This window comes from Lynx canadensis, chromosome E2, assembly GCF_007474595.2.
Source record: "Lynx canadensis isolate LIC74 chromosome E2, mLynCan4.pri.v2, whole genome shotgun sequence".
Lineage (NCBI taxonomy): Eukaryota > Metazoa > Chordata > Mammalia > Carnivora > Felidae > Lynx > Lynx canadensis.
Window position 1 is genome coordinate 26,580,844 of NC_044317.1, and position 15,842 is coordinate 26,596,685.

At 55.0% G+C, this 15,842-nt stretch overlaps 1 protein-coding gene across 6 annotated transcripts in view; it reads right to left on the minus strand.

Annotated features, from left to right (window-relative positions):
- NDRG4 (NDRG family member 4) overlaps window positions 1-15,842 on the minus strand; it is a 43,715-nt gene that overhangs the window by 13,054 nt on the left and 14,819 nt on the right. For 3 of the 6 annotated variants that reach the window (XM_030299144.1, XM_030299139.2, XM_030299140.2), the window contains exons 2-3: window positions 9,995-10,089; window positions 5,243-5,287 (exon numbers count right to left, since the gene is read on the minus strand). In XM_030299144.1, coding sequence (XP_030155004.1) covers window positions 5,243-5,287; window positions 9,995-10,066 — 117 coding nt within the window. In that variant the 5' untranslated portion in view covers window positions 10,067-10,089. Of the gene's footprint in view, window positions 1-1,105; window positions 1,277-5,242; window positions 5,288-9,994; window positions 10,090-15,635; window positions 15,688-15,842 lie in introns of those variants that run through there. The other 3 variants (XM_030299141.1, XM_030299143.2, XM_030299142.1) reach the window with 3 other exon arrangements.

The following is a 15,842-nucleotide window of genomic DNA, read 5'->3' on the forward strand; positions in this document are numbered from 1 at the left end:
CCGGACCCACTAGGAGCCCCCAGCCCTCAGGGCCGGGCGCTCCCATTGGCTCCTGGTGACGTCAGAGCCCCCCCCCGCTCCCCGCCTCCAGGTGGGCGCCCGCGAGGCACAGCTGCCGCAGCAGCAAGGGAGGGGGCTCTGACGTCCTCTCTCTGCCGTCCGACTCCTCTCTCCTGTGACCTTGAGGACTGGAGGGGGGTGCTCCCAGCCGGGTTTCAGCACACGGAGGGGGTGAAGGGCTGGGGGGAGGGGCTAGTACACTTCATTCCATCAAACCGCATCCGGGATTCGGCCCCCCGGGTGCAGACCCGGGGTAGGCGCTGACGTTGCTGCCCGGGTGCAGGGCACCCGGTGGTCTGTGGCACCTTCAGGGCAGGCCAGGCGTGGGGGGTGTAGGAGGTGTGCTCCTGCTTCTCCCTCCTGGAGGAAGGACAGCACCCCGGGGCACTGCTGCCCTGCCCCCCGCCCCGCAGGCTCATGGCTCCAGCGTTGGCTTCCCCCACCCACCAAGTAAGACCCGCGACCCCTCCTCGAGCTCTCCCCCGCAGGGACCTGGGCCTGAAGGCTCGGGTAGCACCTCCCCCAGACCTCCCCGCCTCAGCCGGACTGGCACGGCAGTTCCCTGGGGACCACGGAGGCGCTGCAAGCAACTCCTAAGGAAGGAAGAGGCTGTCTGTCCTTCGATTGTCACTTCAGTGAGGCGATCCGAACAACCAAGACAACCCTCGCAGGATCAGAAAGGTGGAGACCCCGACACGTGCAGTGAACACAGCCTGCCCCAGGGCTGAGATGGTCACAGGCGCGAGGCAGACGCCCACCGGGCACCTGCGAGACGGAGGGCACACCGCCAGGGGGATGTGCACGCGCTGGCACACCGGTCCACCCAGGCTTGCGGACAGGTCACAGCCCTTCCCCATAGACGCTGACTAGCAGCTAAACCCTAACTAACCACTGATGCAGGCCAGGGTCACCAGGGAGACTAGAAACTGCTGGCCTTGCCTCGGTGACTCCCAAGGTGAGGCGACTGAAGGCAGATCCGCCGCCAGGGGCAGAGGGATGTCCCGTCCTCCCTGCCCACCTGGCCGCCCCCAGAGCCCTCACTCACCCCATCCCAGCACTCCGGCATCTTGCCGAGCGAGAAGGCGATCCGCCTCTACCAGGAAGGGCAAACAAAGGCCTGAGTCACCACGGTCCAAAAGGAGGGGGCAGTGAGAAGGGGAGACGGCGACGCTGTGATGGGGCGCCGCTCCCGGGCCATTTATAAGCAGAGGCTCGTGGCCTAGGCCGGCCCCGCCTCCCTGCGGGGTTTCTGCGCAGCCACACGCTCCCCCCGCCCCCAGCCCCCGCTTCCAGATTGGCTGTCGGGAGACAAACCTGACTCTGATTGGCTTCCGAAGTCCTCTCTCACCGGCTCCTGCTCCTCCCCCTGCTCCTCCCGCCCCCAGCAACACTTCATCCTCGATGGTCCCTAGCCCCTAACTCCCCCCCCCCCCCCCCCCACCTCCCGCGCGGGCACACACCAACAGCTGCAGCTGCACGAGGGGTCCTGGGAAGATGAGAGAAGAGACCACACGTACAGGTGTGCCCTGTGTCAGGTACACAGGAGCTCTCATGAACACGGACACTAACGCGGGGCAGGGGAGGCCACACAGGCATGCCCAAGGCGGCCCCGCCCTTGTCCCATTCCCAGGGGGGCGGGGAGGGCCTGAGATGGCCCCGAGCCCAATCTCCGCGTCAGAAAGGTCTGGATGACTTAACCTTGAAGGGACAAGGAAGTGACTGGCTGTCTGGGGCAACCTTCCTTCGTGACCCTGTTCCAGGGAATGCTCCTTCTCCACTCCCCAGGTTCTCCCCTCAGGTAGCCCTCATTCTGCCCACATGCACGCCTAGCGCCTGCCCACAGTGCTGAAATGGGGGTTCTGGGCGCAGGGGGCCTGGGCAGATTGCAGAACCAGCAGGTATGGTGGGGACGCACCAGTCTTGCCCTCCCCACCCCCACCCTGCAGCAAGGGGCTGGAGGCTACCAGGGAGAGGAGGGACTGGGGTCAGCCTGTCAAAGTGGACACGCCCACCTCCTGCAGACCCACCCACAACCAGTTTGGGGCTTGGCTCCCAGGTGTTGGGGGGGGGGGAGGGGCGCCAGGATGCAGAGGCCACCTCAGGCTCTCTGCCCTGTCCTGAACAGCAAGGACTTGGGTAGAGAGCTGGTTAGAGTCCTGCAGGTAGAGGAAACTGGGAAGGAGGAGGCCGAGGAGAGGAAATAGGTCAGGGAGGTGAGCAGAGGAGAGAGAGAGCCCAAGGACTGAGGCGGCAGGAACCACACAGAGAAGGAGGGTGCTAGGCGCCTGTGCCCCCATTTTGTCTCTTTGATGAAGGAGCATGGACAGCCCTGCATGCTGTCTGGCAGCACTGAGGGAAGGGGGTCACCTCCCCATCTCTGGTGCCCAGTGACCTGGTCAACACCTGCCATGTGTGCTATTCCTGGCCACATCCTCTGTCTGGAGCGCACCAACAACTTTCCCTGCCCCATCTCTGACCTCTTGCCAGGATATGGAGCACGGTGTCCCACGGCCCCTCACCTACCAGCCATGTTCCCTGTTCCCTGCGGCCACTTTGGCACAGCCACGCCCCCTGCCCTGTCCACAAAATGCTCCTACCTGCTCCTCAAAGGGGGCGAGGGGTATCCTTCCACCCTTTCTGCCACTAAACCCCTGCTCTTCCATGGTCGCCTTCCAACTTTATGCCCAGTCCAGCCTCTGACCTCTGAGTGGCCCCCCTTGGACCCAGCTGAGAAGCTGATCCTGGATACTGCCCACTCCAACCCATGGCCCGATTTCTGCTCGGCTCACTGCCTTCAAATCCATAGACTTGAGTTCAAGTCCCGGCTCCCCCACCCACTAGCTGGGTAACCTTGGGTAAGGATTTTTAATTTCTCAGCCTCCTCAACTGTAAAACAGGAACCATGCTTTCCTGAAGAGTTGCTACCAAGACAAGAAAGAGCTGCATGAGGGGCTCTACACCTGAGCCTATGCCTGCCCAGGCCCTGACAGGGGAGAAATGGGGCAATCCGTGTGTCTCTCCAAACTGGGAATTGGCCCCTTCCCTGGAGGTTGTGCAGTTGTGGCTGGACGAGGCAGGCTCAGGTCCTACCAGCCAAATCTAGGCTCCGGTCATATCTCTGCCACTTCTCTGCTGTGTGACCCTGGGGAAGTCAGTCAACCTCTCTGAGCCTCCACATCTGTAAATGGGAGAATAGCTGTGCTGTCTGCATGAGTGGCTGCAAGGATAACACACAGTCCTCACACACCTATGGAAAATGATGAGAAAACTAAAGCACAGAGAAGTTAAGTGTCCCAAACAGCTAGTAAACATGGATCTTACTAGCACCTTAGCACTCCGGGCCTGAGGTCACAATTTTGAGTAGCAAATGCTTATTAGCCTATCTCCCACTTGCCAGCCTCTGTCAAATGCCTTACAGGTGCTACCTTATTTTATCCTCTTAACACCCACTTTATAGATGAGGAAAATGAAGCATAGAGAATTTCTGTAACCTGCCCAACGTCACACAGAACCAGGAACCACACTCGGGTAGTCTGCCTCTGACTCCATGACGTGGTGGCATAGCCACAGTTCTCTCAGCATCTGAGTGCTGGGCCTTGGGCATCATTCCCTACAAACACGTGGGGAGTTCGGAGCTCTGTCCTCACTGTACAAATGAGGCAGTGACGCGTGTTGGAGGTCACATGGCTCATAAGTGGCAGGGCCAGGCCCTGGACCCAGGTCTGTCTGGCTCTTGTTTGTCTTGCCTCCCCCACTGGCTGGGTCCACTGAGGCAAGGAATCAAAGGGGATAAAATCCCTGCCAGGCCTTGGCCCAGATAACGGTCATCCGTCCTCTCAGCTGCTCGTCTAAAAAAAAAAAAAAAAAAAAAAAAAAGGCAGCCTCTGTGCAGCCTCCATGTGGTGCAGCTGGAGACAGCAAGGTGCCTTTTAGCACATGCTACCCTTTACCAGGCAGAGGGTCCCAGGCACTGCCAGCAGTAGCCCTGGGCTGGGCCTGGTACACAAGGACTGAGCTGCAAAGGATCCCAGGACTCCCTTCTCTCCTTTCAAAACCTCCAGGGTGTGTTTTGGGGGCTGGTAGTCAGCACCTGGTCTGGCAGGTCCCACTTGGTGTCAGGCAGGGGCTGAGGGCTGTCCGTCCACACATTCTTGCCTTCATTTGAGCAGGGAGGACGAGAAGTCCCCCTTGAGGTGCCTGTATTGATCTCCAGCTGGGCCTGGGCCATCTCCTGGCCACGTCCCTCCTTTCCCTCCTCACAGGCTCCTGTTTGTTCCCCAGACCCCATCCTGCCCTCAGCTCCAGAGCCCTTTGTGTTTGAACTGATGCTCCCCAGGGATCAGAGCACATGCATTGTTCTGAAGCCTCCTCTGGTGTCCTTGAAGGGACACAGGGCCTGATGCACAGGCCTGGGATCTGGATCCTTGCTGCAGCACTGTGCATGAGGGGGAGCAGCTTGCAGGCCACCCTACTTCTTCTGTCACCCTGCATCCAGACCAGGAGGCTGGGGCTATCCTGGGGCTCTGAGACCAAACCAAATTGAAGTCAGGTGGGGCCAGGGCGGTGGCCTGGGGGCTAGTTCCATCTAGCCAGGAGGAAGGGCCTAGAAGGATCTGATTTTGTTCAGCAGGTTTTGATGGCCAGCAGGGCCCTGGAACCCACTGAGGTTCCCCATTGTGTCTTCCACCAGATGTCTTCCAAGACCCGGAAATAAATGGCCATGACGGGACTCAGAGAGAAACGGCTGGCTAAGTGAGCGAACTCATCGCGCAGAGGAATAAAAACAAAGAACAATTTCAATTTTCACGGGGAATCTGGCATCAAACTAAAGAGGACACGGTTGTCCCGGCAACAGCTTCCATGGAAACAGGAGCTATTTCAGAGCACCAACCTCACTGGAGAGTTTCCTCACTGGAGGAAAGTGCTGATTCAGATGACAGCATCCCATCTCTATCCTCACTCTCCCCAGGCCTCACCCCTGCTTCAGTCCTGTTCAGGGAAAGAGCGGCACGTCTCCACTGGGCAGAGGGCAGATCAACCTGCTGTGAGCAGGCAGGTGGTCCTGGAGGATGCAAGGTGCCCGCACAGAAGGGCTGTGACCCTCCTCTGGAGCCGGGCTGGGCAAGGTAAGGTGCCAACCAGCTGTCAGGCCCCTACCTTGGCAGTTTGAGCTGAGACCTACCTTCCAGTCTGTGTCCACCGCCAAGAGGAAGGTGTCGGAGTTCTCCTAAGGGGAGGCAAACAGAGAGGTGGCATGTTAGGTCCTGGCTGGCCCAGGGGGACGACAGGGGCTCAGCCTTGAGCAGACTCGCTAGCTGTTCCCCAGTCCATCTTACTGTTAACAAAAGTGATGCAGGGCCTCCCAGGCATCAGGCCAGTGCCTGATGGACGAGCCTACAAGCAGCGACTCATACCTATGAATTCTACCTATTCATTTGAAATGTGAAGATTCCCTTGGGGCGCCTGGGTGGCTCAGTCGGTTGGGTGTCCGACTTCGGCTTAGGTCATGATCTCACGGTCCGTGAATTCGAGCCCTGCATCGGGCTCTGTGCTGACAGCTCAGAGCCTGGAGCCTGTTTTGGATTCTGTGTCTCCCTCTCTCTCTGACCCTCCCCCGTTCATGCTCTGTCTCTCTCTGTCTCAAAAATAAATAAACGTAAAAAAAAAAATTAAAAAAATAATAAAATGTGAAGATTACCATCTTACAGGTAGGAAGAGTGAGGCTTAGAGAAGCTGAATCACACAGCTATTAAAGGGTGGGATCTCTGATGAAGCCAAATCTTTATCGTTTGTCACTTTGTCCTGCTTCCCCCCACAGATGGTTTTCAAGGTCATTGGGACATGGCAGCACACCCATTTTAGGGATGGGGAATTTGGGGCCCATGCAGTGAGGGAGGAACTCGTGGGCTTTACTAAGCTGCACAGAGGCTCTGTCTGGGCCTGTACTTCCTCCCACCTTTCCAGACGTGCCTGCTCTGTGCTCTCAAAGCACAGAGGTCTCCTGTTTTCAGGCTCATTTACCCCAAACGGTGTGAGTCACCAGTGCCTGTCCCTTGCACTGGGCTGTAAGTGCCATGAAGGCAGGACCGTGTCTGACTCTGCTCCTACCAGAAAGCCTGTAATGGAATGGGCTTCCCAAATCCAAACAGATTTGGAAGAATGAGTCTGACTTTGCAAACGAGGGGAACTGAGCTCAGAAGCACCCATTGTTGGCAAGGCACAGAGAGGCAGAATGCAAGAGGGCTAGAACCCTATATGTCTGTGTGGCCAGGTTCTCCCCAATGCCACCTACCAGCCCTCAGACACTCGTCTTCTGTGGGTTCTGGTCTAGGGAAGGAAACCTCATGAGGACGAGGGGAGGACCAGCACATTTCCTGGAAAACCAGAGATCCTGGGTCTCTGCCTTGCTTTCGACTGTGTCTGTCTAGAAACCTCTCCTCCCCTCTGCTCAGCTATGACAAACAGGGCAGGCCACCTTGCTTCCGAGCCTGTGTCTGCGAGGATTCAAGAGAAGCGCGGTGTTAGCTGTCACTCTGTCCTTTATACTTCTGCACTTGACTTTGTATGCTGCACATGCTCCCTATGGCTCCACTGAATAAATACACAGATAAATGAGACAATCAGATGAGGACGGGGATGTTGTCAGAGGACGGCAACCCAAGGGGTGGGCAACTAAGTACAAGAAAGAAAATGACCCTAAATCACAGGAGTAAAAAGAATGAAAACCAGCAATTCGGGTGTTTTACTCTCAAAATAAGGAAAAGTTGAGCCACCTGCTGTGTGGCAGGTGGGGCGGTGGGGGTGGTGGAGAGAATAAGATGGCACTAGAGGGCCTCACACCCAAGGAGGAAAACCAGGTCTCCTGCAGCTCGAACTGCATCAGACACAATGGCTGTCCTCTGGCTTCACCTTCTGGCTCCTCCAGGGCCGGGAGGGTTCTGCCTGGGGGAGGGGTGGAGAGCATGGTTGGTCAGGCCACTCCCAGAGCCTCCCGGAGAGGATGGTGGTCTCAGGAAGGGGACGAGGCTGGTTACTGATGAATCCTCTCACTGGAAGATCACCCCCAAGTGGGAAAGAGATGTGAGAGATTTTTATACCTGGGAATCCTAAGGGCACAGTTATCTCAGAGAAGGGAACAGTTTTGTTAAAAACAAAATCAGCACAAGGGATGAGGCAGATAATGGCAGGGTGTGCTGTGTGCTCTCAGGGTACTGGGGGTCCCCAGGAGATGGGAAAGCCTCTGGAGGGGCAGGACCCCAAACCAAGCAACAGCAGGAATAATACAAGGCAATCCAGAGACCCTGGGAGGTCCTGGAGGTGCAGGAACAGTGGGAGGAAGGCAGGTGGGAGGAGGCCCAGGAGCACCTGTGGAGAGGATGGGGATGCAGGCACGGGGAGAAGGGGCAACAGTTCTCCCACAGAGCCCTGGGCACCTGGCGGCCGAGTCTTCAAAGGTGAGCAAACCTGAAACAGTGAGAGATGGCGGGTAGAGATGTGGAAACATTCACTCCTCCCTGGACTCAAGAACTTGCACCTAACAGGTTGCAGGTTTAAAAAGTGAGGGGACAGAGGAGCACCTGGGTGGCTCAGTCGGTTAAGCGTCCGACTTCGGCTCAGGTCATGATCTCACAGTTCGTGGGTTTGAGCCCCGCGTCAGGCTCTGTGCTGACAGCTCAGAGCCTGGAGCCTGCTTCCAGATTCTGTGTCTCCTTCTCTCTCTGCCCCTCCCCTGCTTGTACTCTGTCTCTCAAATATATCTTGAGAAAAAGAAAAAAGTGAGGGGACAGACCCCTTCCCGCACCGCAGCTACGAAAGGAGAATCAGCGGAAGAGAAAGCCAGAGCCAGAATAGCTCTGGAAGGCAAAGAGTGAGGCCACTAGAATCCACAATGGCCATGCTGGGAGCACACAGGTGTTTGGGGCTTTTAACGTGCCTTTGGTAAAAGCAGACGTGACCAGGTCCACGGCATGGGACTTGTGCCAACCCGAGAGAGAGAGAGAGAGAGAGAGAGAGAGAGAGAGAGAGAGAAACTGAGCTGGGGACTTGAGGCCTCCACACAGGGCTGAGATGCAGACCCTTGTGCAGGGCGAGCACATCACAGTGGCAAACTCTGGTCCAGGTCCAGGTGGGATGAAGTGAGGGACACCAGATGCAGCAGACAGACAGAAAGCAGAGCCAGGCTGCTGGTCAAAGGAGCCATGCTTGCCGAGTCAGGGCGGGAGGGCCAGCGAAGGCTGGGCCGGGCTGGCAGGGGAGGAGTGTGGGGGCATGTCTTGGGGTGCTGAGGTGAGGGTGGAAGGACAGGCACGGAGGCGTGAGGCTGTCGTGCCCTCAGTTCTACGTGCCGACCACAGACCTACACTTGGTACCAGCAGGCAGACCTCCGTGCGGCCGCTCTCTGATCCCACACCTCAGCCCTTGTGATGAGGTCCAGGGGTCCCCAAGGGCACCATCTGCCCACCAAGCCTCACAAGCAGGCTGGTCTCTGCTCGCATGACTTGAAAGGGATTGTGAGGAGGAGAGGCTTTTTCAACAAGTTTGGAGAAACTTCCTTCTGAGAAGCATCTCAGTCTGTGATGACCCAACCCTCTTCGCTGAGAGCCTACACTGTGCAAGGCTCAGTTAGGCACCAGGGAGACCAGAAATCAAACAGACAGGATCTGGGCATCAATATCAGACCTCGTGTCAGACAAAGCCCCTTGGAGGAGGGGGCATTTGATCAGAGCCTGAATAAAATGAGGGGAAGTTCGGGGCTAGGTACCTCAGGCGGAGGAAGCAACTGGGAACATGATTGGCTAGTACAAGGAAGAGTGGTGGGCCTGGCGGCAGCAGAAAAGGGAGGAAGCGGGGAGCCTGGGGGGCGGGTGCATGCCTCATCCTGGGCCTGGGAAGGATGGTGGTGGTAGCTCCGAGCAGGTGGCAGCCACTGACCAGCTTCAAGCAGGAAGTGACATGATGTGCTTTAGAAGGTTGTAGGGTAAGGAGAGCACTGGGGAGAGGCCGGCAGACAGGAGATGAGGGGGCCTGGAACAGGGAGGCAGGACAGCTCGGACGGGTGCAGCTCACCAGCCACCCCCTGACCATTCCTGGGAGCTGCCCCCACATACTCAGGTTTTGTCAGTTAACTCAAGGTTCTGTCTTGAAGATAACGGGCAGGACCTGAGCCTCATGTGGTTGGGCCCTGGAGCCCCAGCCAGCCACTCTGTCCCACCAGGAGGCCCCCAGTGGCACTTGGGCTCCCCTCCCGGCTGGAGGCTGTGAAAGGGCAGGGTGGAGACAGGAGTGGTGGGGTTTCCGGGACTGAGCTCTTGGCTTCCCCACCTGTAAGAGGAGGAGTGGGTAGCACAACCAGCAGAGACCCGGGGTCCTGACATGCCAGGATTCTACAAGCAGTGGACCCTCAGCTGTTCCTTGCAGGGAGGGGGAGGGAGGCTGTGCTAGGCGTCACCGCGACGTGGGGGTAGAAACAACTCTGGAATCTAATGTCTGGTGCCCCAGTGGGAGCCCTCTGGACACAAACACCTCGACAGCCTCAGTCCTACTGCTCCCGAAGGCTCTGTTGGTAATATCTGCCCTCGTCCCTCGGAGGCTTGTGAGGAAAGACACAGAAGGCCGCAGGTGAGGAAAGGCCCTGGCACTCCCCAGTGGGTACCTCCTGGGGCTCCAGGGCCTCTCAGAACTGAGGGTTGAGTATGGCCTCATTCCCTAATAGCTATGCGACCTTGGCCAAGTGACTTAACTTCCTGTGCCTCAGTTTTCTCATCACTGAAATGGGAATAACTCTCCCAAACAGCCTCCCAGCCCCAAAGACAGCCAAAGCCGTGGGCGGTCCGAGGGCTCCTTGCCATCAGCAAGACTGGAGGGAAGGCACGAGTTTTCCTTCTTGACCACGAGGTGGCGCCCTCCGCCCCAGGACGGCGAAGGGGCGACTCACCAGCTCAGCTGCGTCCTGGCCCCGGAGCAGTGGCTTCTCCTCGGGGAATCGCAGCTCCTGCAGTCCGGCCATGGTCACGTCGTGGAGCAGGAGCCCTAGGGAGGGAGGGCGGACGAGGATGAGGGTTGGGCCCTGATGCTTAATCTCCCTCCTTGCGGAGGAGGGCAGCACAAGCCCAGGCCAGGCAGGGGCACAGGGCTCCGCACGGACTGCCCCATCCTCCCTGCATCTCGCAGTGCTTCATGGGGTAGCAAGGCTTCATCTGCAAAGAGCCGCCTGTTTGGCTCAGAGGACGTCATTATATTATTTGCTCTTAAAAGTTAAAGCATGTTTAGAAAGAAAGAAAAGAGAAAAGGCACCAAAGGATGATTCCTGAAACAATTTCAAGGAAAATTCTGCATTTATTGAGATGCAGGGGGATGGGTGTGGGGAGGCCACATGCAGGGGCAGATGCAGACAGAAGCCCCCTGTGGTTGGAAGTGGACAGTGGGGTCCCGGAAGGGACGGGGAGGAACAGAACCCAGGGCTGTCCTGGGGGCCTGGGAAGAAAAGCCTGGCCCCCCAGTGTGGCAGGCAGTGTGCAGTGAAAGAGGGGGTGCCAGTCTCCATGTGCCAGCAGCAGGGAGGGATGGCCACTCAACCCACAGCCACATGATAGGTCCTAGGCCCTAACAGCTGAGTGTTCCTGGGAGACCCTGGGGTTCTAAACCTCAGGAAAGGGTTACACGTGCACATGTGTGTATACATGCACGCCTGTGTGTATATTTGGAGGTGGTGGTGGTGGGGGCGTCGGAGACAATCTGTCCAGCTTGGCACAGCCATTCCTACTTGGATTTCATGACGTCATAGATTAGAATGCAGTAACAGAAAAACTAGCTGAGGACGTGAACTGGAAATCCAGAAAAGAATTAAGATTGACCAATAAATACACAAGAAAATATTAAAGCCCACTAGAAGTCAAATACATTCAAGTTAAAGCAAGATACTCCCCCCCCTCCACCCCCAGAACTGGCATTTCTCTTGCACGGCTTGTGGGTGCATAAATTGTTACATCTTTCTGGAGGACAGTTTTGCAGAATGAATTAAAGTAATTTAAAAGGTTCATATTCTTGGACTCCACAGTCCTCTCCCTGGAAGAAATTTTCTAAGGAAACCAGAGAGGGCACCTAATGATTTATCTGTAAGAATGCTTACCACAGTGCCTTTTATAATAATAATAAACTAGAAAAAGCTAAATGTCCATGAATAGGGCATTCCACAGACTGCAGGTCAATCACTTGTAAACGATTATGTAATACCATGGGGAAATGCTTGTGTCATAATAAATGGAAAAAGAAGTTACAAAACATACAGTATCCTTGAGATTATAAAATAGGAATAGTTCCACAGAGAAGCCTGAAAGGATGTACATATAAAGCTTATAGGCATTATTCCTAGGTGGAGGACTGAAAAACTAGAGTCTGTCATTTGAAATCTAGAAAAGCCAACACTTTTAAATTTTTTTTTCAACGTTTATTTATTTTTGGGACAGAGAGAGACAGAGCATGAACGGGGGAGGGGCAGAGAGAGAGGGAGACACAGAATCGGAAACAGGCTCCAGGCTCCGAGCCATCAGCCCAGAGCCTGAGGAGCCATCAGCCCAGAGCCTGACGCGGGGCTCGAACTCCCGGACCGCGAGATCGTGACCTGGCTGAAGTCGGACGCTTAACCGACTGCGCCACCCAGGCGCCCCGAAAAGCCAACACTTTTAAAAGGCTATATGGGGGCGCCTGGGTGGCGCAGTCGGTTAAGCGTCCGACTTCAGCCAGGTCACGATCTCGCGGTCCGGGAGTTCGAGCCCCGCGTCAGGCTCCGGGCTGATGGCTCGGAGCCTGGAGCCTGTTTCCGATTCTGTGTCTCCCTCTCTCTCTGCCCCTCCCCCGTTCATGCTCTGTCTCTCTCTGTCCCAAAAATAAATAAACGTTGAAAAAAAAAATTTTTTATAAAAAAAAAAAAAAAAGGCTATATGGAGATGATCAGCAGTGCCTTATTCTCCCAAGCATTTCGTGGCTTACAAAGGACTTCTTGTGCTGTTTGATTTTACCCTCAAGGGAAGGGAGATGAAGAAACCAAGGCTAAGAGAGGCTCCATGGCATGCCCAGATAGGGCCAGGCCTGGAAAGGGGGTCTTTGAGTCCCTGCTTTAGTCCAGTGCTCATTCAGTCCTCCCATTCATTCACACCCCCCCCCCCCCCCCCCAATTCTCTTTAGGTCACTTGTAAAATTGTTTTAAATGTTTATTATTGAGAGAGAGAGAGAGAGAGAGAGAGAGAGAGAGAGAGAGAAAGAGAGCACGGGAGGGGCAGAGAAAGAGAGGGAGACAGAAATATGAAGCAGACCCCATGCTGTTAGTGCAGAGCCTCATGTGGGGCTTGAACTCACGAACCCTGAACCGTGAGCTCATGACCTCAGCCAAAGTCAGACACTCAATCGACTAAGCCATCCAGGTGCCCCTCTATTTTGGTCACCTTAAGGGTGAAGCCCTCAGACTTTCCTTTCCGTCCTGAAGGCTGACAATCCCACTAGCTGGTTGGTCAGAAGACACATCCCTCCCCATCCTTTCCCAGATGGAAGGCCCAGTGACTATGGAGTCTGCACTGTGGTTGTGTGGGGCCCAAGGGCACAGGGCCTCAGATGGGACCTATTCCCGTGGCAGACTGTCATGAGACCAGGCGGCAGCTCCAGACCTTCCCTGGGCTTCCTTCCCTCCTGTTAGAAGCAGGAAGCATCAGTCCTCCAGAGTGTTATCAAGATGCCTCGTGATAGCATGGGGATCCCCACCTGAGTCTAGTTTGGGGTTTAGATGTGCTGAGGTTGGGCTGGGAGCTGACGGCCACCTAGGCCTCATGGGAAGCTAATGGAGAGGGGCAGGGCCCCCACCCTCACCCTCCAGGGGAGAAGCCCAGCAGGGAGGTCCCTGCCTACTCAGGCCCCCAGGTCCCTGCACCTCTGAGCCATGCTGGAGCTCTCTGTTCCCAGTGGTTTCCGGGGAAACCAGCTAACACAATGCAGATGGGCTGTATTTTTAGAAAGGCATCCTCTCCCCTCCCCCTTTCTCTTCCATCCTTTCTGATGTGTGCATTCATCCATCCATCTGGGTGGGGAGCTGAAAGAAGGGCCCCCACCTTGGAAAACTCTTCCCCCATTAGGACTTTTTTAGCTGCTAGTCTCCTTGAATAACCAACTCGATTAAACGCCTTGGCAGCACTGGGGCGTCCCCACCCTCACCCAAGCCTGTTATGAAACCACTGTGGAGACCATCCTCCCCAAGGATGGTGCTATTAAAAGGGCTGAGAGTGGGCAGTGCAGGGACAGATGGCCTGTGATCGAGGGGGTGGTGGGGAAGGGGGATGGAGAGAAACCTTATAATTCAGAGAGCTGGGAGTGTCTCAGCCCATGGAAAACAGGCAGCCCAGGGCCCAGCAGGTGGTGATGTGGGGCTTCAGAACAGAGACATTCCCACAGGGTGCTGGCTTAGAAGCTTCTTCATAAGAAAGTTATGGTTAAAAAAAAAAAAAGGCAGCTAGATGATAAGTTAAAGGAAAATGAAATTCCTTACCAAATCAACACAGTGTATACCTTAAACATAGACAAAGTTATATATCAATTATATATCAGAAAAGTTGGGTGGCTGGCGGGGGGCACCTGGGTGGCTCAAGTCAGTTAAGTGTCTGACTCCTGATTTTGGCTCAGGTCACAATCTCATGGTCTGTGGGTTTGAGCCCCACATTAGGCTCTGTGCTGGCTGGCAGTGTGGAGCCTGCTTGGGATTCTCTCTTTCTCCCTCTCTCTCTGCCCCTCCCCCACTTGCACACTGGCTCTCTCTCTCAAAAAATTAATAAATAAACTTTAAAAAGAAAAGAAAAGCTGGGCAGGGAGGGGAAGAGAGATTCCTGTTGACCTCCCACAAAGAAGCCGCGGTCAGATCTGCAAGGAGGTAGGTGGCACAGGGCAGGGTTGGGTGGGCGACCCCAGGGGTCTGGGAAGCAACAGTGATGGCTCTTTTCACTCTGCCCTTTTTTCTCCCTTTTGATCCCTGATTCTAGCATGTTAGATCCATATAAGCCTGGGATTATTCTAACTCTCCATATTCTCGGTGCTGAGGCCTGGAGTCACTGGAACCATGGCCGGTATTTCTTCCCTGTCACTCACTTTATTTTGGGCAAAACCACTAAAAGGATGCTTCTCTGCAAACTGGGGGCATGAGCTTTCCTTTGCCCACCTCAGAGGTGCATCAGAGACAATGGATAGAAAAATGCCTTTTAAATGGAAGATTTTGGCACCCATCTGGATGGGACAAAAAGAATTTAGCAAAGGTGATTGATCAGGGTCTTGCTTAACTTCCTCCTTGTGCATAAGGCAACTCTGGGTTCTTTTCCTGCTGTCTTTTGCTGGATTCACACCTGCTGGCAGGAAGGTTACACGGATGTTTGCAGTAGGGGGAATGGACACGTGGCCTCTCTGACCAGGTGACAGAGTCACATCACAGGGCAAACGGGAGCTGGGAGCAGCGGCAGGGACTCCTGAGCTGCGTGGATGTGGGTGATTCTTGACGAGGACCTGCATTTCTTTTAAATTACTTTTGGTTCCCGGTTTGTGCTCACTCCTTCCTTCCTTCCTTCCTTCCTTCCTTCCTTCCTTCCTTCCTTCCTTCCTAGAAAGAGGAAATCTTTTTTTAATGTTTATTTATATATTTTTGAGAGACAGAACACGAGTGGGTGAGGGGCAGAGAGAGAGGGAGACACAGAATCTGAAGCAGGCTCCAGGGTCTGAGCTGTCAGCACAGAGTCCAACACGGGGTTCGAACTCATGGACTGCAAGATCATGACCTGAGCCAACGTCAGACACTTAACTGACTGAGCCACCCAGGCACCCCTGGTTTGTGCTTCTTTAAATATGATTCTATGCTGAGGTCTGGGCCATGTAAACCCTCAGATGTGTTAGTGTTAAAAATACAGAGGCACCCAGGTGGCTCAGTCAGTTCAGTGTCTGACTCCTGATTTCTGCTCATGTCGTGATCTTGAGGTCGTGGGATCAAGCCCTGCGTCGTGCTCTGAGCTGACAGCACAGGACCTGCTGGGGATTCTCTCTCTCTCTCTCTCTCTCTCTCTGCCCCTACCCCTCTCAAAATAAATAAATAAACTTAAAAATATATATAAGTGATTACTATGGTCATTCCTGAAACTATTCAATAAATACACCAATTAAATTGCTCCAGTAGTAGTTACGTATCCTAACAGAGCAATCGCTGAATGGAAGCACTGCTCAGACAGTGGTAGGGATGTCTGGAAATCTACTGCGGGGATTTTTGTTGTCTTAGCAACTGGGTAGGGGACTCCTACTAGTATTTAGCGCCCAGGGCCCAGAGGTGAGAAAGGTGCTGGGCAGGGAGAGTGCTGCATAGTGAAGAGCCCTTCCCCACACCAAAACACCCATCACTGTCCCACTGAGCAACACAGGAACCAAAGCGGAAGAAAGGCAAGACATAAACAGAGGGAAGTTAGTTTATGCAGGAGAAACCATACATGTGATCCAGACCTTGTGGGGCAGGGAGAAACTGAACCCCAAGAGAAAAGAGGCAGGACTGTGCAATGGTTTATCACCTCAAGAGTGAGAGGGCCTCTGGCAGATCATGGTCAAGGTCATGGTCCAAGGTGCCATGTGGATGCTGCGCCCTTAAAAGTCCTGGTTGTAAGGTCCTGTTATTAGGGGAAAGGCCACAAGCAAATGAAATAGGCTGCAACAGGAGCAGGGTCAAACTGGTACTGGCCAGCTCCACCCGGCGGAGGGTCTGTGCCACAGATAAAGAA